The sequence below is a fragment of the Vespula vulgaris genome, chromosome 23, assembly GCF_905475345.1.
Source record: "Vespula vulgaris chromosome 23, iyVesVulg1.1, whole genome shotgun sequence".
Classification (NCBI taxonomy): domain Eukaryota; kingdom Metazoa; phylum Arthropoda; class Insecta; order Hymenoptera; family Vespidae; genus Vespula; species Vespula vulgaris.
The window spans coordinates 702,273-728,964 of NC_066608.1; the positions used below are offsets into that span (position 1 = coordinate 702,273).

The 26,692-nt window shown below is 29.7% G+C and overlaps 4 protein-coding genes and 1 long non-coding RNA gene across 11 annotated transcripts in view; 2 read left to right on the plus strand and 3 right to left on the minus strand.

Annotated features, from left to right (window-relative positions):
* LOC127071759 (uncharacterized) overlaps nt 1-641 on the minus strand; it is a 79,056-nt gene extending 78,415 nt beyond the window's left edge. For all 3 annotated transcript variants that reach the window (XR_007785214.1, XR_007785215.1, XR_007785213.1), the window contains exon 1: nt 166-641. This is a non-coding gene — a long non-coding RNA (uncharacterized LOC127071759). The remainder of the gene's footprint in view (nt 1-165) is intronic.
* Nucleotides 642-1,396: 755 nt separating this feature from the next.
* LOC127071735 (polypeptide N-acetylgalactosaminyltransferase 5) lies at nt 1,397-15,567 on the plus strand. 3 transcript variants are annotated; one of them, XM_051011326.1, is made up of 9 exons: nt 1,398-2,180; nt 7,005-7,261; nt 8,019-8,843; nt 8,944-9,262; nt 9,367-9,544; nt 9,889-10,069; nt 11,817-12,055; nt 12,139-12,273; nt 12,362-15,567. In XM_051011326.1, exons 3-9 carry the CDS (start codon nt 8,243-8,245, stop codon nt 12,509-12,511), a joined length of 1,803 nt encoding a protein of 600 aa, XP_050867283.1. In that variant the 5' UTR covers nt 1,398-2,180; nt 7,005-7,261; nt 8,019-8,242; the 3' UTR covers nt 12,512-15,567. The 3 variants fall into 3 exon arrangements, with proteins under 3 accessions (XP_050867282.1, XP_050867283.1, XP_050867281.1); XM_051011325.1 differs by lacking the exons at nt 7,005-7,261; nt 9,889-10,069 and adding an exon at nt 10,982-11,162 and having other exon boundaries at nt 1,397-2,180; XM_051011324.1 differs by lacking the exon at nt 7,005-7,261.
* Nucleotides 15,557-16,363, minus strand: LOC127071757 (60S ribosomal protein L37a). Its single transcript, XM_051011388.1, has 3 exons — nt 16,330-16,363; nt 15,819-15,947; nt 15,557-15,738 (listed from the first exon to the last, which is right to left on the minus strand). Exons 1-3 carry the CDS (start codon nt 16,330-16,332, stop codon nt 15,592-15,594), a joined length of 279 nt encoding a protein of 92 aa, XP_050867345.1. The 5' UTR covers nt 16,333-16,363; the 3' UTR covers nt 15,557-15,591.
* Nucleotides 16,364-16,955: 592 nt separating this feature from the next.
* Nucleotides 16,956-22,625, plus strand: LOC127071754 (SH3 domain-binding glutamic acid-rich protein homolog). Of its 3 annotated transcripts, XM_051011381.1 has the most exons (7): nt 16,956-17,102; nt 17,221-17,338; nt 18,095-18,277; nt 18,355-18,504; nt 18,746-18,786; nt 18,974-19,141; nt 19,213-20,997. In XM_051011381.1, exons 2-6 carry the CDS (start codon nt 17,294-17,296, stop codon nt 19,137-19,139), a joined length of 585 nt encoding a protein of 194 aa, XP_050867338.1. In that variant the 5' UTR covers nt 16,956-17,102; nt 17,221-17,293; the 3' UTR covers nt 19,140-19,141; nt 19,213-20,997. The 3 variants fall into 3 exon arrangements, with proteins under 3 accessions (XP_050867338.1, XP_050867339.1, XP_050867337.1); XM_051011382.1 differs by lacking the exon at nt 19,213-20,997 and adding an exon at nt 22,364-22,625 and having other exon boundaries at nt 17,024-17,338; XM_051011380.1 differs by having other exon boundaries at nt 17,026-17,338.
* LOC127071748 (uracil phosphoribosyltransferase homolog) lies at nt 21,320-26,622 on the minus strand. The gene is made up of 7 exons (XM_051011367.1): nt 26,387-26,622; nt 26,188-26,230; nt 25,850-25,999; nt 25,639-25,783; nt 25,415-25,545; nt 25,088-25,151; nt 21,320-21,736 (listed from the first exon to the last, which is right to left on the minus strand). Exons 1-7 carry the CDS (start codon nt 26,527-26,529, stop codon nt 21,684-21,686), a joined length of 729 nt encoding a protein of 242 aa, XP_050867324.1. The 5' UTR covers nt 26,530-26,622; the 3' UTR covers nt 21,320-21,683.
* Between the last annotated feature and the right edge of the window lie 70 nt (nt 26,623-26,692).

The window sequence follows — 26,692 nt, forward strand, 5'->3', positions numbered from 1 at the left end:
AACGTCACTTCTAACCTAAACGCGCAGTGGTTGCGTCTTACTTAATAACAAATAAAAGTGCATATGCACATTTCTGCACCATTTCCGATCGCTTCTTTTTCAACGTCGTTTCGATTATTTTAGAATTATTTTAAAGCGAAGAGAATTAAACGTGCATGCACTCACCTAATTATATTCTCTCTTTTTTTGTTTTATTCGTTATTCCTTTCTTCGAGCAATTCCATACAATTTGTAACCATTTCTTCTAGATCATTCACGATTCCGATATCCTTATATAAGGATATACGATTGCCAAAATAAAACATTACTGTTCTATTTTAGTACGATTTAATTGACACTTTCAATTTAATAAACTAATTATCATCATATAAGGAAACGAATAAAAAAATAATATATAATTATTGCGAAAAAAAAAATTCGTTAACGGTCCGTCGCCATCTTTTTAATAATTTTCGAACGACCGAAATTCGAGAATCTAACAACGATGTACGAGCATTTTCCGTATCAGAAATACGATATAACGTTCTAATAATATTTACAGAAGATAATATTCGTGAAATAGTAACTTTATACGCTATACGTATCGTGATATCACAAATAATTACGCAAAAATAATAACGTAAATTATCTTTCGACTTTGCCGCTCGTACCGTTTTCTACTAATCGTAGTTTCTATTGGAAAGCAGATGTCGCCACCTATGCATAACCGTTGTCGGTGTTTGCTTCGAGAACGGATGAAGACGGAAGATAATTGGTCTACGACGATACATATTCGCGAATCACGATTTCATCGAAGTCTGTGATTGGAAGATGAAAATGACGCAATAATCATCACGTTAGATCATTGGACGAAATTAAATTATTATATTGTTCTACATCGTTTAATTGAAGTAACAATTGAAAGTGATCCAATCTAAAAAAAACTACATATCATAAACGAACGATTAACATTCTTTTCCTCAATATTCTGTTTCCCTGTATAGAATCATAGAAAGAATATCGAATTATATAATTATTCTACGCCAAACAACAATCGCACGTATTGTTTATTTAATCTGAGAAACATTAAATCGTAAAATAAGAAACGAAAAATCAATCATTTTTGAATCATCAACGTATCTTCGTTAACGAACGTTTCAATTGGTTACATGAAATCTCATCGATAGAAATTAAATTATATAATCGTTTGATTAATCAACAATCGAAGACACTTTTTGATCAAAGAAAATAAAATTAATCGTAAAACAACAATATATGAAAGTATACAAAAATAATATTAGATAAGGAGCTTTCTAATTGGTTGTCGCGTTATCCTCGCGACCGTCTACGATTCGCCAAGGTCGCGACCAATCAGAGGACAGTACAGGAGTAGTGGCGCAACGCAGTGTGAAGTTCGCCGGTGACGGACGATGGAGGCGATGGTTGTGACGATCGAATTCTCACGTTTCTCGGTAGAAGTGAGATAGATAGGGATAGAGGAGAGAGAGAGAGAGAGAGGGAGAGAAAGAAAGAAAGAGACTGTACAAGAGAGAAGCAGACTGTACGCCGGTGGTCTGCGATCGGCGTGACGTTAATTTTGACGCGCGCGAGTGAGTGCACGAATTCTCAGATTTCGTATCGTCGTCGTCGTCGTAGTCGTGATCGTGATCGTGGTGATCGTGATCGTTATTGTCGTCATCGAATCGTGCGTCTTCCGTAAGCCGCCGTTCCGTTTGATTCGAGTACCGCCACCTTCTTCAACCACCTCCAATCTGAATCAATCGGAACGTTCTTTCGATCCGTTACGACGAAACAGGCGGCGGCTCATTCGCGGTTATCCTTCTTTCTTTCTTTCTTTCTTTCTTTCTTTTTTTCGTTCGTTCGTTCGTTCGTCCGTTCGTACGTTGATCCGTTCGTTCGTTCGTTCGCGAATTCATCTCTCGTTCGATCTGTCTTTTCATGTTCCTTGTTTCTTCGAAATCATCAAAGAGGAACAATCACGTACACGCGTGCTACGTATGTACGTGTCGTCAACGCAACGGAACGACGCTCTCGCGTGTTTTCAAGAGATAAATACCTACATAGATGTATCCTAACGTGTATGCACATCTTCTTCGTATTCCTCGCCCTTTCTTGGCCTGGTCAACGCTGATCCTATAAAAACGTGGCTGCCAAGGACATTCTTCTCGTTTGGAAAACAAGTACGTATATACACATACAGTTTTCATTTCTTTTATTAAATAGTCTGTTCTTAGAAAATACAGACCATGTGATTTATGTATAGACTTTCCTGTATTTACACGTATGCATACTCGTTCTCTCTCTCTCTGTCTCTTTCTCTCTCTTTCTCTTTCTTTCCGTCTCGTGTACTCACGTTAGTTCTTTTTTAGCGTGCGTTACGTGTGTAAGTAAGTTTTAACGGTGACGCGGCGTAGAAAGATTTCAGGTACACACATGCGATCTTCGACTTCTCAGAGGGGAGGTTACGAAAGCTCCTCGGACGCAACCTTGATTTCGATTCGATACGCGTATCGTTAAAAGAGTTATCCTTTTGTAATAATTTTCAATCGGGGGATCATTATAAAGTGAAAATAAAGAACATTCATGAATGTACATCTGGTTTGCAAGGAGAGCAAGAAAGGAAAAAAGATAGTTTCTTTTGCGGTCGATGCGCTCGAATTATTTGCAGGTTCGGTTGATCCACTTAAGATTTATTTTATTCTGATTTCTTTACTCAAGAGTTTCGTGGCTTCGTCTCCCGCGTAAAAAGGAATAATCAGTTTTTAATACCATTATTATTGTTATAGTTATTATTATATATATATGTGTATTCTTTTTTTTTTTAATCGCGTTTGTCAATTAGTATGTCGCGAATGGCGTTATCGAGATACCGTTCGATACAGTGATTCGTTATTCGTGACACGTCCCAAGTGTCGATCGTCGGATTCCAATCAGATTAGTATCATGTAAACGCGTTGAAAATTATCAATTCGTGTGATAAACCATGCGATCCCAACGAGAATGGTATATAAATCGTATTGATATGCTTTTTTTTGGCAATAACTTGAAAGAGTCGTTTCAGTAGAAATGATTGGTTTACAGAGGACACGTGTAAACTGCGACGATTATTTAATCAGTTTGCACTTTTCATTGTTCATTTTATTATATCAACAAAAACCATATATATATATATATATATATATATATATGTATGTATGTATGTATGTATGTATGTATGTATATAGTTTGTGCATTTAACTTTTTATAAGTAAATTTTTTTTTAATACGTAGACAAAAACGATCTAACGTTAAGGTTATGGTATAACTTGTATTATCTTAAGTATATGGATATTATAACAAAGTATATATATATTGTATAAGTATATAGGTATATAGTCGAAGCCATTAATCCTTTCTAATCTAATTTTGTTTTGTCTGTGATAAGACGATATAATGTCAAAGTTGTAGTATTATACTAATATTAGTGTACAAAGTATTGCCATAAAGGATAATTTATACTTGGAAACAATGAAATAATTTCTAATATAAAATAACGATTAATTCTGCGGAGGGAATATAAAACGAAACTTTACAAATCTTTATACATATATATGTATATAAATATATATAAAATATATAAATTGATGTTTAATGTATGTAATTTCAAATTTACATAGCATTGCGAGTAGCAAACATTACCGCTTGAAATACCTTAGGTAATTAAAATTATGACGAAAAATAAATAAATTTACAGAGCAAACAAAAAGACATAAAATTAACGAGATAATCGAGAATAATAAACAAAACGTATGGAGTCCCAATGGTCTCGTTGAATAAAGTCATTAATGTTTCTTTCACACGTTACACGGTAGCATAGTTCGACGTATGCATATCGGACGATTATGGGACTTTTATCTCTTTCGAGTAATAATTTCTTTCTACTTATGGAAGATATAGATAAAGGAAAGAAATACGAAGAAACTCTATCGTTTCGTTTCCCTTTTTCACGGAACAAAAACAATTCGTATTTACTCGGAAGATAATCGTTTCCTGGCATTAAAATTATCTTCATATTTTCTTTCGAATTTCATCATGCAACTTGCATAGCTAATGCCGTATGACCGACTTTAGGTGCATCCATTTTTTATTTTCTTTCTTGTTTTATTCAATCTCTCACAGTTTTTATACGTAGGTTTTAACGTAAACATTTATAAAAATATAATGTACATAGGACGAGCCAAAAGTTTCTAGCTGGTTTTAAAAATCAATTACTTTTTTCCGAAACTTTCTTCAGACTTATAATCAGACTCGTAGTTTTACAATTTAGAAACAAAATTAATTAAAATTGCCGTGAAAAAAAATCATCTATTTTTTAAATTATCGAAAAACTTTTTTGCCTCCTCGTAATCCGTATAAAATATATAAGAAGTGAGGTAAAATTGAAGATTAAATTATCTAGTTTCTTATCGAAGTAAAAGAATCGATCGATTTATATCTAATGTATATTTAAACTCTAGCGTTAGATAATAGGATTAAAAGAAAATAGAATTAAGTAGATCCATTGTGAATACGTAACGAAGGTACTCAACAGATTAATAAGAATTAATACTGTCTGATACTATATAATATTGAAGTTACACATTTTATATAAATATATATATATAATCATATAATAATTTATAACGAAAGAGTAGGATTCGGAAAACAACGATTGCGACTTATTCGAATTCGATGCGATGCAACGTTGATTCTTTTGAAATCCACTTGCATGTTATAGAGTTGTATTCGGTTTGGATCGAATTGCATTTCGCTTGTTAATAATCGAGAAATCTTTTGAAAAAGTAGTAGTAAACTTTTGTATTCGTAGATATTTCGAAACGAAAAAGCAGAGAATTTCCTCTCGAGTTAAAACTGCAATATCTCGCTGAGCTGGTTAAATCCTGTTATACAATACAAAGAAATGAAATGAAAGAAAGAAAAAAGGAAGAAAAAGAAAAATGGCCAATAAGAAACTGAAAAAAGATACGGAATGAAAGATAATATTTCATAAGCGCTATAGCTCTGCTGATGGGAAGAAAAATTAGCCATGCATGACGTTTCGTTATGCTGTTAAACTCCATACAGTTCATTCCATTTCTATATTATCCATATTTTCAAATATTTTTACTTGCAATAAACCTCATTTATTTATTTATTTATTTTTTTATAACGTATTTTACTTTATATTTATCGTTTGATTTATTGAGCAATATTGTGTTAAATGTTCAGATAAGTTTAACGTAAAGTGAATTGAAAATAAATTGTTGACCTCTGTACAACGTTTAAAAGTCAATTATCCTTTTTCGAGACTGCTTATTTATTTATTTCTTTTTGTAGAAACTTTTTTATGGTACAAATAATAGTGCAACTTTCACGCTATATATGTAATTTTGTTGCGAACGCGAAAAAAGAAATAATCGGGTTATGGAAGGTTCGACAATATTGGTTTTTTTTCTGTTTCTTTTTTTAATGAAGTTCGATCGGGGTAACAGAAACGTGTGTCTCACGCTAAATTCGTTCTCAACAATGTGGAAAAGTATGTGCCGGTTTGTGACCCGTATAAAACGGCGCGCGTAATAACGGTATCCATATGATACTGCGATCTTCATTGTATCGCAGTATCGTCGAGAGAGCACCATTCTGGAATAATTTTCCAGTACTAATATAACAGTACTAGTCAAATGTCGAAAAGATAAAACTACAAGAAGGCTAGCTAGAACAATGAGAAATGTGTCCGCATATGCTTTGGCGAAAGTAGACCTAGTTTTAGCTCATTAGAACCAGACGCGTACAAATTACACTCGAAAATGTGTATCCTCTTCTTTTGCATTGAGAGAACACGCAACAAGAAAAGGAAAAAAAAGAAAAAGAAAAAATAAATAAACCAAGGAAGTGGATACATAAAAATATTTAACACATATTAAGCAATTTTAATAACTTAAAAAAAAAATTATTTTTTTTTTCGGCATTTCCAAAGTTTTTAGTTAGGCTTATAGTTTTACAATCTGAAAAAACGTTGTCTCGAAAAAAGATTAATTGACTTTTAAAATCGCTTTGGTACCATAGGGGTTCGGTCTCTAGATTATTAATTTGAAAAGAAATATATTTGATCGTTTCTTATTCATTAATTGTTCAACCCTGTTCCGTCATTCCAATATGCGATTTTATCTCGCTTAAGATAGAAAGAATTCAATAAAATCGAGCCACGGTCGAGCAATCGACCCGTCATAAATTATTACTTCTTTTATTGCATGAATAAATTTTATGACAGAAACGTCATCGTCAGGAATACTCTCGTGCAGCTTAATTATTTATATATTTAAATAGAGGAGAAGAGTTTTTTAACCCCATAATAAATCCATCTTAAAATTTGAAAGCATTAGGTAACTTTTAAAATACTTTGAAAGACTGATTAAAACGCGTTACTTCTTAATTTTCTTTTTCTTCATAATTTACACGAAATTGATCTAAAAATAGATATACGTATGTTTATCTTCTTAGCTTTAGTAACGTAATTTATATGTGGACTTAACGATTAACATATTTAAAGAGAGAGAAAGAGAGTCTTTTAACTCTAAAAGGATCTACCTTAAAATTTGAAAGCATTAGACAATCTTTAAAATACTTCGAGACACCGATTAAAGCATGTTTTTTTTTTTTTATTTCTTGTACACATAATCTACACGACATTGATCTTTATAGCTTTACTAATGTAGCCTTAATAATCTGACATATTTGGGAAAAAAAGAATTCTTTTATTATAAAAAATAATCTATTATAAAATCTTAAAATCATTAAGCAACTTTTGGAATAGTTTTAAACGGCAATAAAAAAAAAAGTAAAATTTTTTTCCTTTTATTATTATTATTTCACAACTTATATAATTTATACTCGTCGGTGTATTGATTTAAGAACGTATAAATATTTATATTCTTTTTTTAATAATGTATATATCATATGTGAAAGGCTCTCTCATATACTTTCAGTTTCAATGGAACTTTGCGTATGTGGGACGCGATAACCTTCGCCAATGAAGATCCTGTTTGACTTATATGATCTCCTACGTGTCCTCGTACATACTTTTACCTGAGAAGATAACAAAAGAAAAAAACAATTGTTTCTTTGAATGCATTTATTCGAAACACATATATACAACAAACGCATACATCTTACCAGTTCTAATATATCTTGCAAACAGAATAAAAATGATCAGACGTTGTCTCAAGAACGAAAAATGAATACGGTTTGTAAAGTAGATCTTATTTTAATCTAACGATTGACAATGTTAAAATGAACAATATTGAAATAATAAAAGAATAAATGTTATCATATTATAGGTCAATCAGGATTATATCGACAGAAAGATCGAACGTGCCGATTCTTTTTCTCTATCACAGTATTAATTCGATAATCCATATATACTATGACTTGAAATTATTAACCACGACTTGAATGAAAATACCTATGAACTTAATTTTAAAAATAGAAATAATACACACAGCTGCATATATGTACTACTTATGTGTATATACATGTGATATTCAACAGCAGCTGTTTCGCGAATATCGTTATTGGATTCGCTGTTAGCTAGAAAATACATTATTTAATGGTTCTCTAATTAATTAATATCATCGGCTGCTCGGCCGTTTCCTCACCACAATATAATTTCCCAGAGAGTGAACGGTCTCATTAGTTGAGCGAAAGAGCGAGAGAATGAGAGCGAGAGAGAGAGATTTGCCTTTGCACGGATCAATTTCCTGCGTACCTACGAAACGCATCCCGCACACAGTATTCCCTTTCGCTTTTTAACAATTACGAGAGAGAGAGAGAGAGAGAGAGAGAGAGAGATACGTTGTTGCTAACCGAAACGGAGGGAATATATTTTCTGGCACGTGAAAGCAACGTAGTTTAAATTTAATTCGTGTAAACCCCGATAAAGCTTTATTTCCTAGAAAAGAAAAATATTATAACGAATAAAAATGTAAACATCTTTGTTTCAGGAAAAGCGGAGAAAAACTGCGAAAGAATCATGTAAAATTATTTGGAAATTCAATTTGGATTGCACCGACCGATTGATTAATTGATCGATTGATTGATTCATTGGTAAATATAATAATCTTCGGATAAGAAAACAGGTCGAAAGAACGTTCGTTTTTTCGAAAGGGAGAAATAAGGAAAATTAGGTGATGCACTCAGGATTAAGAGGGTCAGGACTCGAGGGAAAATGTTTCGCTCCAAGATTCGCATTCACACGTGTCAAGTGATTCTTCTAACGTCTTTGGTATGGTTTCTGGTAGACGTGATGGTACTTATGTTCTATTCGGATTGTATCGGAGGATCCGGATGGGGTTGTTCCGACACGAACAAGCAAACTCCGACGGAAGAAAGTCAGCCACATCCTCAATCTATGAAAAGAGAAACTGCCGATCTACAATTGTATAATAAAAGAAAGTACAAGCAATCGGAATTACATTTATGGAGACCTGCGAAGGTCATTAGAGAAAATAAGGGTAGTCCAGGTGAAATGGGAGCAGCCGTACATATCGCTCCTGAACTCGAAACTAAACAACAAGAGTTATTTAAATTGAATCAATTTAATCTAATGGCTAGTGACATGATATCTTTGCATCGTTCTTTAAAGGACATTAGACTCGAAGGTTGTAAAACGAAAAGGTATAACAAGTATCTTCCGGATACTAGTATCGTTATCGTCTTTCATAACGAGGCATGGAGCACATTGTTGCGTACCGTTTGGTCCGTCATCAATAGATCGCCTAGATCGTTATTGAGGGAGATTATTCTCGTTGATGACGCTAGTGAACGAGGTCTGTTACATTTTTTTTTTCTTTTTTTCTTTACGCGTCTCCTATTCTAAAGATTCACGAGCTTTGTAATAATGTTAACGTGTAACTCTTTCAATTGCAGATCATTTAAAAAAGGATTTAGAGGAAAATGTTAAAACTTTACCCGTACCAACGTACGTCTATCGCACGGAGACAAGATCGGGTCTTATAAGAGCTAGATTATTGGGAGCGAAACACGTGAAAGGTCAAGTTATAACGTTTTTGGATGCACATTGCGAGTGTACGGAAGGATGGTTGGAACCATTGCTTTCAAGGATAGCAGACGACAGGACAATCGTTGTATGTCCCATCATCGATGTAATTAGTGACGATACGTTCGAATATATACCTGCCAGTGACATGACTTGGGGTGGTTTCAATTGGAAATTGAACTTCCGATGGTATAGCATTGTTGTTATTCCATCATCTTATCGTTTAGACTCGTTAGACGTAGATACGATTTTTTTTATATAAATTTTCTAATGGAGAAACTCCAATTAATAAGGTACAGAGTCGCACAAAGAGAAATGGATAGAAGAAACGGGGATAGAACGGCTCCTCTACGTACACCAACGATGGCAGGGGGTTTGTTTTCCATAGATAAAGATTATTTCTATGAGCTTGGTGCGTACGACGAAGGAATGGACATATGGGGTGGTGAAAATCTTGAAATGAGTTTCCGAGTGAGTTTTCTCGCTTTACGTTAAAGTAATCGATAATCAGTATAATATTTTTTTTAACACATATCTTGTGCATTATGTTTTTTTTTTGTTTACTTTTTTTTTACTAACACACTGGCTGTTTACAAGATAAGAAAATTCAACGTTTGTCTCTCTACTTGATGATTCTATAAATGACTTTTCTCTATAGTCTCCTTTCTAACATTTTCTTATTTATCTCGTCACACATTTGCTTATTATGATTAACAGTTTCATCGTCCGAAACAGAGAAATACCGATTGGTAATCATTACGGTTGTATGAAATTTTCACTTGTATTTCTATTTTTAAATCATAAGTACCTTATAGGTATGGCAATGTGGTGGAACGTTAGAAATCAGTCCATGTTCACACGTGGGACATGTATTCCGCGACAAGAGCCCGTATACGTTTCCTGGCGGTGTCAGCAAGATAGTTCTACACAATGCGGCCAGGGTTGCCGAAGTCTGGATGGATGAGTGGAGAGATTTTTACTATGCCATGAACCCAGGTTAGATAAATAAATGCATAGTTCTATCTTAATCGATATCCGATATGATTCGAATAATACAATTAAGTTTTACTAATAAACGACAACTACTACGAAATTTAATGCATGTATGCTGGAAATAATAAGCAGACGATATGCTTCAAATCGCAAATAGTTTTATGACTCACTTTGACAAGAAAAACCATGTCATATATATATAAGAAAAAGATATTAAACAAAGTCACGTGAAAATAAGATTAATATAATATGTACAACGGGTATCTGATATAAATTATTGTTAGCAACATTATTTTGTTAGTGGTTTTTCTTTTTTTTTTGTTTTTGTTTTTTTTTCTTTTTCTTTTTTGTTTGTCTTTTTGTATTTTTAGTGTTCTAAAATACTATTGAAAAAAATATTTAAAGTATGATATTATTAAAACTTTGGAATGGTTTTTTACATCCTGCACATTTGTTGCGTGATGTTTTTATCTATATCATACATTTAAATAGCTGCATTGCAAAGGTGTAAGAATTTTAGTCAATTTATTGCTTATGAACTTAAACATAGAAAGTAGATGAAGCAATTTCATAATCACTTGGTATAATGTTAAAAATGTTTTTTGTTTGACATGTTGTGTGAACATAGGGGAAACTACAATAGTTACAAATAATTATGCTTTCCATTTTTGATAATGTTTGATTGATTTATTTGATATTCTAATATGTGTGAAATGTAGCCTTAACCACTCATCCATCCAGCCAACTAACATAAGATATTGCTTGCCTTTGATATTTGTTTAGCTATATTATAGGAATCCACGGGAGAGAACGAGGTCGAGAATTTGATAACATACATAATATATCTTCTGATTTTCTTTTTATTATGTAATTTTATTGTACCTGCTAACACACTAACACAACTGAGTTGGTTAGATATGGATGTGTGGTGGGACATTGGAAATTGCAACATGCTCACACGTTGGACATGTATTCCGTAAGTCAACTCCATATACCTTCCCTGGTGGTACCAGCAAGGTAGTGAACCACAACAATGCGCGCCTCGCGGAGGTCTGGTTGGACCAATGGAAGTACTTCTATTACAACATTAATCCAGGTAGCACTAACACCAATGTCTCAAAAAAAAAAAAAAAGAAAGAAAGAAAAAGAAAGACAATTCTTATACAATATATATCTATTATTTATATATACTTCTGTTTTCTTTATTTTGCATGTATCTTTTCTTTTGGGTGGTTAGCATGTTTTTGCAACTAACACGATTGCTTTATGGTTTTGGTATATTGCTTACTTCTATCAGATACCCGTTCATGTCCAGCTTAGGACTCTATTTAATTGCAAGATTTTTAATCAGTATTTCAATTTCAGCAGCGAGAGGGTATTGCTTAAACGTAATAAAAAACGAGTTTTTTTAAAAAATCCTATAATAAAATTTTCGTTGTTACTAAAATCACGTTATCACTATCGCACATAATATTTTTACAGTGTACGAGTTTCCACACGAATAAATAAAAGCCATATCACGAAATTCTTTTCACTTTCAAATATCTAATTATTTGTTTGTACCTTGATATGCTCATGGTATATACTATGGTCATTCTCATGGGCAAATATTAATGTATCACACGTGGCAATTTCTTTATTTAGCACATATCCTGACATATTTTATTATCTCATTTTCTACTAATATATATTTACATTTTGATAGTAAAATATAATGCAGTTATTCTTTATCAAAAATAAAACTTTGCAGGTGCAAGGAACGTAGTCGTCGGAAATGTGTCGGAACGAATAAAACTAAGAGAACGTCTTAAATGTAAGAGCTTCAGGTGGTATTTAGAAAATATTTATCCTGAATCTCCAATGCCACTAGATTATTATTATCTTGGTGATGTTAAAAACGTTGATACGCATACCTGTTTGGATACTATGGGTAGAAGAACGGGAGAAGTTGTTGGCATTAGCTATTGTCATGGACTAGGTGGTAATCAGGTGTGTTTAGGATGTTTGAATTATAAAAAATAACTTATTTGTTATGACTTATACTTACATTGGCAAAATATCATAAATTGTAGGTGTTTGCTTATACGAAACGACAACAAATAATGTCGGATGATATGTGCCTTGATGCAGCCAGCCCACAAGGTCCAGTTAAAATTGTTCGTTGCCATGGGATGGGTGGTAATCAAGCATGGGCCTACAATGAAGAGGTATAAAAGATAAAATTCTTTGTAACATTCATTTTTTTTTTTTTTATGTAAATAATTTTTTGCAATTACTTAACTACGAATGTTGTAGACAAAAATGATCGAACACACAAATACAGGCCATTGTCTGTCAAAACCACGTTCAGGAGATACCTCGCAACCTGTTCTTGCACCGTGCGATTCACATAATGTTGGACAAAAATGGATTATGCAAAGTAAATTCAAGTGGCAAGCCAGCTAATATATATTGAGCTTAAGTGCAAACCTCTATACAATATTTGTTAATATATTTAATAGATTATAATCAAGGAACTGACCATAAGATAATATCGCGGCAGAACGATAAGTATTATGACTGATAGAAACATAGTCGCTGTATTATGTTTTGTCGATTCATTGAATTGATATATCAATGAAATGGACATTGAGAAAGAAAGTAGCTTCGTGTGAATTTCATAATAAGAACAAAACGCTCGCGAATTAAATACTTCATTTATTTCTTAAGATAAATATTAATTAGACTTTACTAAGACCATGGTGTTTAGTTACTGCCATTTCTTATGGTATGCCTTGATTAATGTATGAGGATAAAAGAAGTAAATTTCTGACTGTGTGAGAACGTGCAAGAGTGATACAAAAAAAAAAGAAAAAGAATAAGAGAATGAACTCTTTAACGAGCAGTAACAGAGAAAGCATATCAGAGACCACTGTTATAAATAAATACTTGTTGACATAAAAAAAAGAAACATATTTGATAATTTGGGGTGCGTGCAATGGCAGACGTTTGAAAGATACTAATCTATATGTGTGAAGAAAAAAAAATATATAAAGATATGCTAAATTTGTAAGTGTCACAACTATGATTGTGTGAGTGTTGTTAGTATGAAAGTGAAATTCATGGTGACACTACTGGTTATACTAATTATAGAGAACTTGTATCGTACAATCCATTATTAGTTAGGGAAGAGCACTGAATCTTTTTATACCGATACTTCTGACAGTTCCTTGCATTTCATTCGTAATTAAGTTGTTATGCTTTTGTTTCAATAAAAGCAAAGATTCTACTCATCTTTTTCACTGAAGCATGATGAGATTACATTTACGAGATTTTAGTTAAATATGAAAGATTACCGGCTGTTGTTTGTTACAATCTTGTTATATATCTTACATATTCATTTAAATTTATGACATATGTCTTCCGCATTTTATTAATAAAGACTTCATATTTTTACTGTAATAGAATAAATAACTATTCTTCGTAGATATTACATTCTGCTTAAACATAGTTTATTATTGCAAATATCGCAGTTGAACAAAAAATGTTACACCATTGGATAGGAGTAAATAGATGTCTTTCAGATTCTGGCGCCCTTCCCTTTGATATAAATTTTCAAAAGAAATTGCAATATTCGTTGTAGTTGAGACAATTACTTTTTTGTGCCCGTGTAAAATAATCTCTGTACTTCCTAGATTTACAGTTAGTAACACGTGAGTAATACAATTTTTCTTACATTCTCAACACATCCATCTATGATATTTAGAACATGTTGTGTACCATAGTGAAACTTTAATACTCCGCAACATTAGTATTAAAGAGTAATACATTATTAACACTTATCTATTTAATCTGAAAAAAAATATTATGGTGATGGTACAACAATAATTTATCATTTATAGCCTATATATGTACATGTAATTAGACTTTTAAAACAGCAATGTTTATTTTTGTACAGGATTTAGATTGATTTTATATATTTGAAAGAGAGAGTCTAACAAAAATTTACAGTTAAACTATTCAGATTCAGTAAAACATGTTCACTGATGTAAAAAGAAAACAAAAAAAAAACAAAAACAAAAAAGAAGACGAAGTGATAGTATTTCCATGTCATGTCATTCCATATATTGCAATCCTAAGTTTATTTTTTAATACACTTCTTAATGTTTGCACAGAAAATGAAGTACAAATACCTTTGTCTTAAATAACACAATTGCTTCATTGCGCATTCACGATACATTGATCAAATCGAAATCTTTGATCGTTTTGTTTTCTGTATTTTTTAATGTTTTTAGTATATATAAAAACATGTATATATATATATTTGCAAGTGTTAAGCTTAATTATAGTAATGTCCATTACATAGAAAAAACCAGTGAAACAAACTTCCAATGTTTTAATATCTTAAAGAGTGTTATTCATTTACTCACATATTCCGTTTTGAATTTTTTTTTTTTCTAATATGCTGAAAGTCAGAAGATGCAAGTTTAAAGACAATAAAGCAATCTACACATGTTCCATTAAGTTACATAATATATATTCTATACTTGTAAACTGTAAATTATACTACTTAATTTACAAGTTTTGAAGTAATCTAGTGTACTTACATTGTATGTAACAATTGCATGAAAAAAAAAAAGAACATTTACCGAAGTTACATAGCCTCGTATACTTTATAAAAGTATAAATCATTGGCAATAGTAAAACAGAGTTTTAATAAGTGAATCAATATTCATTTTTAAACGTTTAAAAGTTACAAATCCTCTAATCAACATAAATCTATGAAATCTTTTTTCGAAATATGTATATATACACACAATTAATTACGTTTGTAAGAAATATACATTTTCAATTTAATTTTTATAAAAATCACAAAATTATAAATAATTCTATATAACAATGCCTTAAAAAAAGGTATACGTATCCTCGTGTGCTACTTACCTGTGAAGTGAAACGTGTATAGAATATGACTAATTTGCCAGCTTTTAACAAATAAATTATTTGTTATATGCATCTGCACTGTACAGATTTTTTACATTCTAACTGCAATGTATATTCTTTTATATAGATCAATTAATACTTATATTGTTAAAACATAGTTCATTGTACATAGGTAAATATAATTAGGTGTGATACCCTGAATTTTTGAGTCCAATGTGCCTCAAAGATAGAATACTATGACTACTTAGCAATGTATACATAGAGTTGTACTTTTTCAAAACTATTTGTCTCAAGTTTGAAGTAAAGTCATATTTAATGAAGGTAATTAAATATAACTGGATTATAACGATGCTTTGAATAAACTAGACTTTACTTTTATTATTGAATGGCTCTGGACACTTTATAACTTATTGTATACTTTGTTATTTGTTATCTTTTTAATGTTAATGCAAGCATACAACCTGTAACTTCAATGTATAGGGTGTTAATTCATAAGTCAATTATATTCGTAAAGTTAAATCTATGACAATATAAATTTATGAGTCGGGAGATGAAATAAAAACATAGATGTACAAAATGTATGTTAACGTATTTATTATATACATTTACTGCTCTTTAACTTCCCTTAATCTTCGAACTGCCGACCTAGTCGATGCAGCAGCAGTTGTAGAATATACCCATGCACCTCCTGCCACTGTTCTTTTACATCGTTTACATGACCAGATTCCAACGACACTGCGTTTCATAGCATCCTATAAAAACAGTTAATAGAAATCGATTAATATTATAACGAAATACAAACAATATATATGTGAAGGATATATGTACTAACCTTGCCACAGAATGTACAAGTGTATTTACTATGCTGTGTTATTTCCATTTTCTTAACCATTTTCCTGAGAGAAGCTCCATATCTGGTGCCATATTTTCCTGTGATTCCAACCTTCTTTGTACGCTTAGCCTAATAGCAGAAAACAAAATTTGACAATAATCAATATATCTAAAAAAATTTTTTTTTACACGAAAACTTTTTAACGCGCATCACGTTATTGATTTGACCATTTTAATATTTCGATACTGACAATCATTAAGAAAAAAAAATATATTAAATAAAAAAAGAACAAATTTTCACTTTGAAACTTTTAATATAAAATATCACAGCACTCGAAACGAAAATGGAACGTCACTACATAACCTCACATTACGATTTTACTTAAAAGTACAACATTTTGAGATAATGCATGTACAAAAAAATTGTAAAAAATTATAACGTGATATATTTTTAATACTCTTTTAAATACATTCAAACGATGCAATTAAAAATAACAGATTTGACATCTTACCATTTTGCACAATTACACGACACCTTCGTGAAAACCGGAAGAGAGAACACGAGCGCTAAAAACGACTCTAGTGAAGTTAGCGCGCACCGGAAGTACATTGGAATTCAAGAAACAAAATCATTGAATGATTTTTTGACAACAATGATATTTAACAAGTATAATAATAGTGATTAAAATAAAAGAGATTATAATCAGCTCTATATAATTAATTTTCATATTGATATATATATATATATACACACACACACACGGACACAGAATCATGTAAATATATGAGATAAGATTTTATATAATAAACAATTGATTAAAGCTTACGTAATTCATAAAAGAATTCGCTAAAGATATAACATTATTTTTATAAAATAGAATTAAGGATAAATAAGCTCGTATTATATGCATCTACTGTACACAAGTTCATGATAACACGATAATTGTATCGACTATCGATAAAATCTATATATAATATATAGGTTTTATATAACAAAAAATTGAGTGGGACTTGCATAATTTATCAAAGAAATTAGTAAAGATATAAAATAATTTTTATTAAGAAGAAAACAAAAGAGGATTCAAGTTGATTATTATTAAGTAAGATTATTTTGTAGACACTCTGTACATACGAGGTTCGGTGGCGGCACCTTCCGTTAGCCGACATATACAGGGTGCGATCGCCTATGAGAACACTTCTAACACGAAGAGGGGACTAGCACGAATGACGTAGCTATAGACACAGTGTGAAAGTATTAGAAACAAGGAGCAGTAGCCTATTCTGTGTACGTTGATGAAACTGTCCTCTGTTACTCATCTCATCGTCACCGTTGGATTACAAATATAATAAATTCGCGGTGAATCACGAATTATAGCTGATTTGTTCGTTAAAACGTTTCGTAGGGTCATAAAAGGATCGTTGCTGAGAGATAAAGCTGGAAGGCGTCGATCGATACGAAGGAGACACCGGCTAAGGATGGTCGTTAAAATCTACGTATCGGGTATCAGCGGGAACAAGGAAGTGAGTATAAAAAAAAAAGAAAAGCGCACATTTTCTTTCGATCGAACAATAACCTTAAAATTAACGAACATTATAATATTCGATAAAATAATGATCCACTCGAAGATCTATACCCGATTGCGATCGTACTACCGGTCCCAATCGATTCTTTATGACATTTCACGCTTAACGACCTATGGTGTATCATATTACAATGAAATTCATAGAATCGGACAGTGGTCACTGTCACTCGTACTATCATTACGCTATATTACGTCCCTTGGGATCGGGAATACTTTTATACATATGTTATAACTTTTAATCTTTCAACGTGTCAATGATCCTCCGAGTGATTTTTCAATCTCGTACCGTTGGTGAAAGTTCTCTTATACTTTGTGTTGCTTCAATTTTCTACTGTTCTTTTCTTTCTTGTTACACTTTTCATTGCCATGGTATACTTTGTGTATAGCTTCACGCTTTTATGATATTGAATTAAATATACATATATGTGAATGCGTTTCAAAGAGAGAGAGAGAGAGAGAGAGAGAGAGAGAGAGAGAGAGGGAGGGAGAAAGGGGATTCGATTTTTCTTATATATACTTCTAATCAATTATTTTTTTTAACGTATTTTTTTTTGTTTTTTTTTTACAAGTGTTTTATTTATTGTAGAAACTGTAACTGCAGTACGTTATTTTTATCTTAAGTATAATCAATGAAAAGTTTATCACATTGTTGAAAATTATCTTAATATCATTGATGTATAATGTTTATTAATAGGTGAAGAAAAGACAGCAGCGGGTTTTAATGATATTGGATAGTAAAAATGTAGATTATGAAACTATCGATATAACCGAACCAGGAAAGGAGTTGGATAAAGAGTTTATGCAAAGCAATAGCGTTGGAAGAGACAGTAAATATCCTTTACCACCTCAAATATTTAATGAAGATGAATATTGTGGGGTAAATTTTGAATTTTCTTTTTTATATCTTATGTTTGACAACAACTATAATGATAATAATAATTAATGTAATTCTAGGATTATGAAGATTTTGATATGGCTAATGAGTTAGATGAATTAGAAAAATTTCTTAAAATAACACCTCCAGTTAGTCCAGAAGATATTTCTCAAGATTCAAAAGCACAAAATAATGATGTTCAAGAAAATGGGAACACTTCGAGTCGAGAGGTTTGTTATTAAATTAACTTTGTTATATGGAATTAAAAAAAATATTATTTCTTTTCATAAAAATTGGATATAATACCTAGTGTTATAAAAAGTAAATAACATATTTTTTCCATTATTAATATTGTTTTTCGGTTAAAAGTTTAAATCTCAGAAATTCTATGACCTATACTTATTTTGTAGGCTTGTGTCCTTGATACTAAATTTATTTTGTCTACTCATAAATACTACGTATTTGTTGCAGCCATCCACAGACAAAGATGCAGCTACAGTAAAATCAGAAAGGTATGCACTACGAAATATTTGATTGCATAATCTTACAAGTAGTAGATTATATCGAATTCATTTGAACTATATAAACAAATTAGTGATTTACTGGTATAACAAATAATATAATAATTTTATATTGTGTTAATGTAAACTTTTTTAATTCTAAAAGATTATTAAACTCGGAAAATATTTACCACTTTAGCGCAGAAGATAGAACAGATTTGCCAAACGATAATGATCCATTAGATGGATCCAAACCGACAGAACTTGATGGTGGAACAAAAGAGAATGAAGAAGATGTAGAACAAATGGAAGAAACTGGCGATAAGAACGAAGAGAAATCTGATGATCAAGAAAAAGAAGAATAGAGGTAAATATGTTTGTTATGTTAGAATAGGCCAATTTATGAACTTTGCAATTATTAACAAGTTCATTTTACAGAATTATGACTATCATCTTTTTAAGGCTGAGTGAGTATACTGCCACTACCACTTTTCTGAACAACAGGATAAATATTAATTGTATTGTATAGGGTCATCCATATGCAATACTTTTTTTAGAGCCGCGATGAATTGAAATCAAAAATCTATATCAATCTTTTTTTTTTATAAGATACAAAATGAGATTTTATTTTATTTCATAATATTAGTTTATATAAATTTTTAAGTCGTTGAATCGTTTACACTATATCTCTCCATTGCTTCTCATTACAGTTCTCATATTGAAAGTTATCAAGCATATCTTTTGCTCATTATTATCATAATGAAAAAGTCAGATCGGAATTAAACGTATTATAATAGTATGCTGAGATTGTTAGAAGTTTAATGAAAAACTTAGAAAAGAGTATATATGATATCTAAATATATATATATATATCTACTAAATTATGCTCTTCTTTAAAGGAACAGTATTATTCAGTCTCTTTAAAGTTTCTCATTTGCGCATGTTAGCTTACAAATTGCAAGTATTTTATCCAGAAGATTAATTAGAAATTTGATTATTTTTTATCCTCATCTATTCGTCTTGTTATTCTTATAGAAAGGTAACAGAGAAAGAAAATTCTTTGTCCAGCAATTTTTTGCTATGAAATTGTATTATTCTTTAGGAGTATACGTAATAATTTACGGAGAAATACGGCAATGACATTTGAAAGACAAATTAATTATTGTATAAAAATAAATGAGAGATGAAGGATTAATGATGCATTCAAAAATTAGAATACCAAGAGATTTATTAAATATAATCGATCAAATGTAATGTTCTCATGTAAATGTATATTTATTGTTTGAAAGGAAATATGGAACAAGTAACAAAGTTGCACTTCCTTTGTGACAAAGCATTTTACAAATATTTAATATACTTTAGTCATAAGAAAAAGACAAGTGACCTAATCAACATCAGTGTATATACTGATAGAGTATTGTTGATAAGGAACAAAACATCTTACTCATTTCAAACATTAAATTCTTAGATTATTGAGGTCTTTTTGTTGATTATTGAATAATAAAAGAATCATTTAAGAAATCAAAAGTTCAATCGTACAATCGACATATTTCTAAATATATATTTTGGCAATAATTAGCAACACTGCTACTGAAACGTCTTCAATTTTAAATTACAGATGTTTCTATTTATTTATCTACAATTAATGATAATTTTATTATTGTTTACACACGTTTATACAGCTTTAGCATTCTATAGCTATTTCATCATTGAAAGGCCTAATATTATTATTTTTCTCTCCTATTATTTATCAGAAAATTAAGCTTTATTATTACATTTACATGCTGGTTATGGTTAGAATATGTTATGCTTGAATTATTATAATCTACAAACTTCTATAATAAATATATCATATGAAACAGCTTATGTATTCGAAATAGTTTTGACATTTATAATTTAAAAATGTCAAACATTAAAGAATTTAATTGCCTTTTAGCAGAACTAAATCTGATGCATTATATATTAGGTAAACAATATATAGGTGCTGGATAATAATGCTAAATAAATAAAGTTTACTATAATAGATTTTGAATAAAATACGTATATTTGCAATATCATAATTCTTCATACATAATATATACAAATCATAACAATTATTTATATTGCGTATGATTACCTTAAAAAATGTAATAAAAAAAAGATTTAATTTATATATACAATTTCGATTATCTACATATTACTGTTAAAAAAAAAATTATAATAAATTCTTTTATAATATATACACTATTGAAGAAGTAAAAATATTAAATTTCCAATAATATCATGTGAAAAATATGTAAGATACACAGTTGAAGGAAATGTTTTTTTAAACAAGATGGTAAGTAATGCCTAAAAACTTAATTCTTACTTAATACATAAAAATCCAATATATCGTAAAAACATTTATTGTTAATAAATTACATACAAAATATTTTTAATTTTTTCTGTAAAATTTTTCACTCGATCAACAATGAATCTTTAATTCTATATAAAATATTGAAATTTTACAAATATACATTTACATATATGTTTATGTAACTATTACTATTACAATTCTCTGTTCTGCAATACAAGGAGATATTGATATACAAATATATGAAAAATATTCTGTGCTATGAGAAATAAATGTTTAACTTTCTAAAACTATGGACATAGTTTAACAAAATGTATATTATAAAATAATGAATTTATTTATTAAATAGCTGATTTAAAAGAAACTTTAAATTCTGTACATTATAAACTATTCCTTAAACAATAGTGATCACCAAGGCACATATGTATATACTCTACACAGCCAAAAAAATAAAAGTATATTTTACTTACTATAGCTTTGCTTATTATTATTATCTCTTTGAATTTATTTATTGATGTATAAGTCATCTCTTTGAAATTTGTAGGACATATGATAGAATTTCTCTATTAGATTTTCTTCAAAAATGTTCCCACTGTACACCTGTCTCCCCTATGTTGTAATAAATTGTTCCTGAAAACAACAATTTTAAATGTGCTTTGGATAATTACAATTTTTATACGAAGAAAAAAATATTCTAAATCTAAATCAAGTCTCTTATTTATTCACAGAAGTATTATTTAAATAATCATATTAAGTACTAATAGAGAAAATATATAAGTTATATCAGTATCACCTAGATTTTGCTTATACAAATATTAAGATGATTAAATTATTATCATTACTTGTCATCATCATTTACGATAGATCAAAATAATCAGATATTTATTTCATTGCAAACATTATTTCTTCCTACATGAATATATGTTATAGCATATATATTACTTCTTATAAAGATTTTTAAAAAATTATTAGAGATATACGAATATCATTTCATTTTTTATATAATCATGAAAGTATGAGGCTCAGTAAACAAGTACTATTATGAATACAAAAGAACGAACTAGTCATTTTATTATATTCAATTTGCTTCTCAAATTGCATATGTCAAAAGAAAACAAAAATAAATAAAGGGTAATTGGTTTATATAAGTTTTCATTTATTTTAGATTAATCGTACTAACTAACAAATATCCACTGTGTATATGTTTATTTGTATACTGATCTATAATGCTACTTAACATTGTTTCTCAATGCGCAGGTATGCAAGTATGAAAAATGTTCCTGCCAGTTTGGATATAAATAACAGCTGAAGTAGCAATTTTTGTTTAAATTTATGGGTCATGATGACAGACATCTCTACATATACTTGATTATATAATCATTATGATTATTTTTTTTTTGCTACTTCTGCAATTGCTATTCATCATTCGTCTAATGCAGCATTTTCACAGGCACATTGTAAGGCAAATTGTTTGCCGACAATATTATAAAATAATAAAGATAAAAGTATAAAACAAAAATGGAAAGAGAACATATAAGTTTATCAACAAATAATAATACATTCTATAAACCCCTTTGATTTTTTTGTATTTTCTTTGTAAAAATATATTATAAACTTTTTGTTATCACGTTTTTTTTTAAATGTGGCTATCCGTGAAAATTGCTCTCTTTATGAAATAAATTATTATAAAGTATGAATAGCGAAAAACAGGAGAATTTTCTTTTTTTTTCTTTTTTTCTTTCTTTTTTCTTTTTTTCTTTTTTTTTCTTTCTTTTTTTTTTTTAGTAAAACGCATTTCAGCATGGTATAAAGATGCACCCAATTACTGACAAATATTGATTATATATGAAATTATGATTAGATCTTATATCAAAAAAAAAATTAATAAAATTACTGAAATACGTTTATGATAATAGATATATGTATAATAAAATTTCATTATTGCACACACCACTCTCAACAAATTTTTGTTGAACATATTTCTTTCACATACAGATTCGAACATACATATTCTTATTATGAGTGTGTTGCAATTTTTGTTTCCTCGTTTACATAACAATATGTATTATACTGAAATTCACATAAGAGTATGAATATATATATATATGTGTGTGTGTATATATATATACATATATGTATGCATATACACACATATATACATATACATACACATATATATTTATATAAATATATGCAATATTTTCACAAAAAGGATAATGTATCTACTAAAATGCAATATTAATCAATAAGGCAAATATACATCTGTAAATCGCTAAATAGCAAAATTTCATAATATAACTTTGTGTTCATTTTCGATTAATTAATGATAACACAGAAGAGAGATATAACACAGATAATATATCGCATTTTTTAAGATTCACAAAGTAATTTGTAGAATTATCTAATACCAAATTGATTTACAAAATATACCCATAAAATATGAATAGTACGATCTTTATGAATACTTAAAATATGATCTTGTCTATTGTTCTAATATAATAGAGAATTGCAATTTACAAATGTTTGCACTTGTAAAAGGAGTGCTTAAGTAATTATGCAGTCATATTAATGCATACCATATACAGATTATTGTGCTTTCTGAGTGTTTAAATCTCTTCAGATGCACATCCAATTAAGAAATGTATACAAAAAATCTATGCTTGTTTATCATTCTATAGATAGAAAATTATATGAAGGAATCAGATTTGAGAGAAAAATTTGTATTGTTTAAATCTATAGTAAAAACGCTTAGAGAATTTCTTAGTAATTAATTAAAATAATCATGAACAAACCGATATTAAGAAATATATTTTATAGTCCCTCAAATTTAACGTACGTGAAATTAGAAGTAATTTTGTTATTGAGATAATGATTTTATGTTGATATTATGCTTATTAAGAACATTTTAAATCTTGAAAGAAGAGAAATAAAATGAATAGTAAGAGATCTCAAATGTTCTGTTTTAAAAAAAATTATGCATCTTTCTGTTTTATAAAATTATAGTATTCAGAGGTCTAAAGTATCAAATATATGATTGTAGTGAATAATATTTGCAAAAGAAATTACATAATTCTCTTTATGAATAAGATATCCGTAAATATCAAAATAGTATTATGATTAGATAATATGGTATTATTTAATCTATAATGTGGTAATCTTTGTTTTATGAATTAATTATATTACGTATAAAGACTACGTTTACTATACAACCACTTATTGATCATCCATTGAAATAGTAAGCTTTGGTTACTATTTCGAAAAAGTATATGTTAATGCAATATATACTTTCAATTAGACATATCTGTAACAAGAGCTTAAGTTTACCTCAAACAAAGTTATATCATATAAATAGTAGTTGCCTCAGTATATAAAAGTTAATTATGTACATTATACTTTATCTTGAAAAGAAATAAAATTTGAGGATACCAAGCAGAACATTCCTGCCAAAAGTTTCATATGTTTCTAAAGAAAATAAGATGCACTACTTAGTCTTACAGTAAATAGAAAAAATTAAGTTGTAGAAGGTTGACACATGCAACTGGTAATCATTAAAACGATTATAATAATATAAATTATACGTGCTAATAACATATTACTGACTTAACTGACCATCAAGAAAAGTATATATCTTTGTTTACTATAACCTGCTTTGACTCGATTAATATACTATTGCAATGTATTATATTGTTATTAAATTTAAGATGATTCATTAAAGGGAACAATAAGTTAAAGCACTACATGCTTTTAATCATAATAATAATAACTTCATCAGGTACTCAGTATAATAAAACTGACTGAGAATAAACTTATGCTATAGCAATATCGTATCTCTTGTATCAGATATAGACACAATATATATATAGTATAGTTTTTCTGTGCACCATGTAACCTTCGATAACTAAATTTTCTTTTAGTTTTATATTATATATTTTCTAATAATATAGTATGCTCTGGATTATATGAAATATAATTAATCCGTACCAAAGTATTTTTGTCCAAAGTGATTTGGTGCAATACAATGAATCTCTGAGGTCAGGATCTTCATCTGTAATACAAAAACCTAACTTAACTTCAAAAACTAAAATAGGATGGTATATCTTATTAATTTTGCAAATATTAGACGCAAAGACTATAAATAGAGATCGTATCGTTTATATGCATGTACTCTTATGTCATCATCGATACGACACGTCGTTATAATCTATAATGATAGACCGTATGTTTAATCAAACAGATTTTTTTTCATATCATATTTTGTTATTTCTAGATATCAAAGAATATTTAACGAAATTTTTCCGATTGGCTTACCTTAGGAAAGACAGTGACCAGAGTTTTGGCTGCAACTGGAGTACAAAATAAATTTGACAAGATGATATTTTCTTCTAATACATTATGTTCCTTTAAGACGGCTATGGCCTTTATCACAGTATTTCCTGTACCTGAATATACGCGTTTATAATAATAATAATCAAATATTCATTTCTTCTTAATGTATGAACTATTTACGTGCTATATTAAAGCCGTACGCTTACCCATTATAGGGTACATTAATAAGACTTTCCTTTCTGCTATGTCATCTGGAAATTTGGCATAAACAACCCTAGCTTCGTGCGTATCGGCGTCACTTTCTACTAGTATCTTACCAATTCTTATACTACGACAACAGTCTCTTAAGCCCTAAAAACATTAAAGAACTTTCTCACATATACGTATAAACATTAACAATTTATATTTTATACATACTTGTTCCATTGCTTCTCCACTTCTTATGATAGAAACACCACAATTACCTTTTTGATATTTTAAACCATTGTATTCTGATCCGGTCGGCGTTATGACCACACGTTTAGAAAAAGGCAATTGATTTAAACTTTCTTCTATAACGAGTCTAATCTAAAATTATAATTTTGGTAGTAACGTACGATATCGATAAAATTTTATCGATAAAAGTTATTTGAAATTTTTTATGAACGAACGAATCCAAGTGTCGATGGTGTAATAATAATAATTGTAAGATATTAACGATAATTATAACATTATATTATATTGTTTTAGTTGAGACTACGAAACATATGTCTTACCAAACGATCGGCGTAGAACTTGAAATCGCTCCTCGTGGTATTCCTACGAATAAAACACAACGTGTCATTGATTGACATTAATCGCAATTATATCATTTAATATGAATTAAAGTATCGAACAGTTTCGTTGATCTCATTGATCGTTATTACAGCATGATAAATTCTATATTAACATAATAAATATAATAGTGATACTTACTTGTCGCGTAAAATCGTTTGTAATTCTTTAACTTGATTGTTACAAGGTAATAATTTTAAATTCGGTCCATAATCTTCGCTAATGTCATTATTTTCATTTACTAATAATTTTTTGACAACTGGTACGGTATCTGCAGTGCCCATGTCTCTTCGAAGCACACACGTTCAGTTAATTTTATAATCGGTAACAGCCGTTAGAAGATTGAACGCATTAAAAATGAAAAAAAAACGAAAGTGATCACGAGTCATGAGTGAACGGGAATGACTACTCCTGTCATAATGTCGTTCGAAATCTACCTTTTCGACG

Bases quoted from the DNA above. Each gene is read 5' to 3' on its own strand.
- LOC127071735 (XM_051011325.1), top strand. From the start codon at position 8,243: ATGTTTCGCTCCAAGATTCGCATTCACACGTGTCAAGTGATTCTTCTA. The intron at 8,844-8,943 runs GTCTGTTACATT...TTTCAATTGCAG, and splicing joins TGATGACGCTAGTGAACGAG to ATCATTTAAAAAAGGATTTA. The intron at 9,263-9,366 runs GTATAGCATTGT...CCAATTAATAAG, and splicing joins TGGAAATTGAACTTCCGATG to GTACAGAGTCGCACAAAGAG.
- LOC127071757 (XM_051011388.1), bottom strand. The intron at 15,739-15,818 runs GTTAGTACATAT...CTGTTTTTATAG, and splicing joins CTTGTACATTCTGTGGCAAG to GATGCTATGAAACGCAGTGT.
- LOC127071754 (XM_051011381.1), top strand. From the start codon at position 17,294: ATGGTCGTTAAAATCTACGTATCGGGTATCAGCGGGAACAAGGAA. The intron at 17,339-18,094 runs GTGAGTATAAAA...GTTTATTAATAG, and splicing joins GTATCAGCGGGAACAAGGAA to GTGAAGAAAAGACAGCAGCG. The intron at 18,787-18,973 runs GTATGCACTACG...TTACCACTTTAG, and splicing joins GCTACAGTAAAATCAGAAAG to CGCAGAAGATAGAACAGATT.
- LOC127071748 (XM_051011367.1), bottom strand. From the start codon at position 26,529: ATGGGCACTGCAGATACCGTACCAGTTGTCAAAAAATTATTAGTAAAT. The intron at 25,546-25,638 runs GTAAGCGTACGG...GCGTATATTCAG, and splicing joins ATTAATGTACCCTATAATGG to GTACAGGAAATACTGTGATA. The intron at 21,737-25,087 runs GTACGGATTAAT...TGTTGTTTTCAG, and splicing joins CTTTGGACAAAAATACTTTG to GAACAATTTATTACAACATA.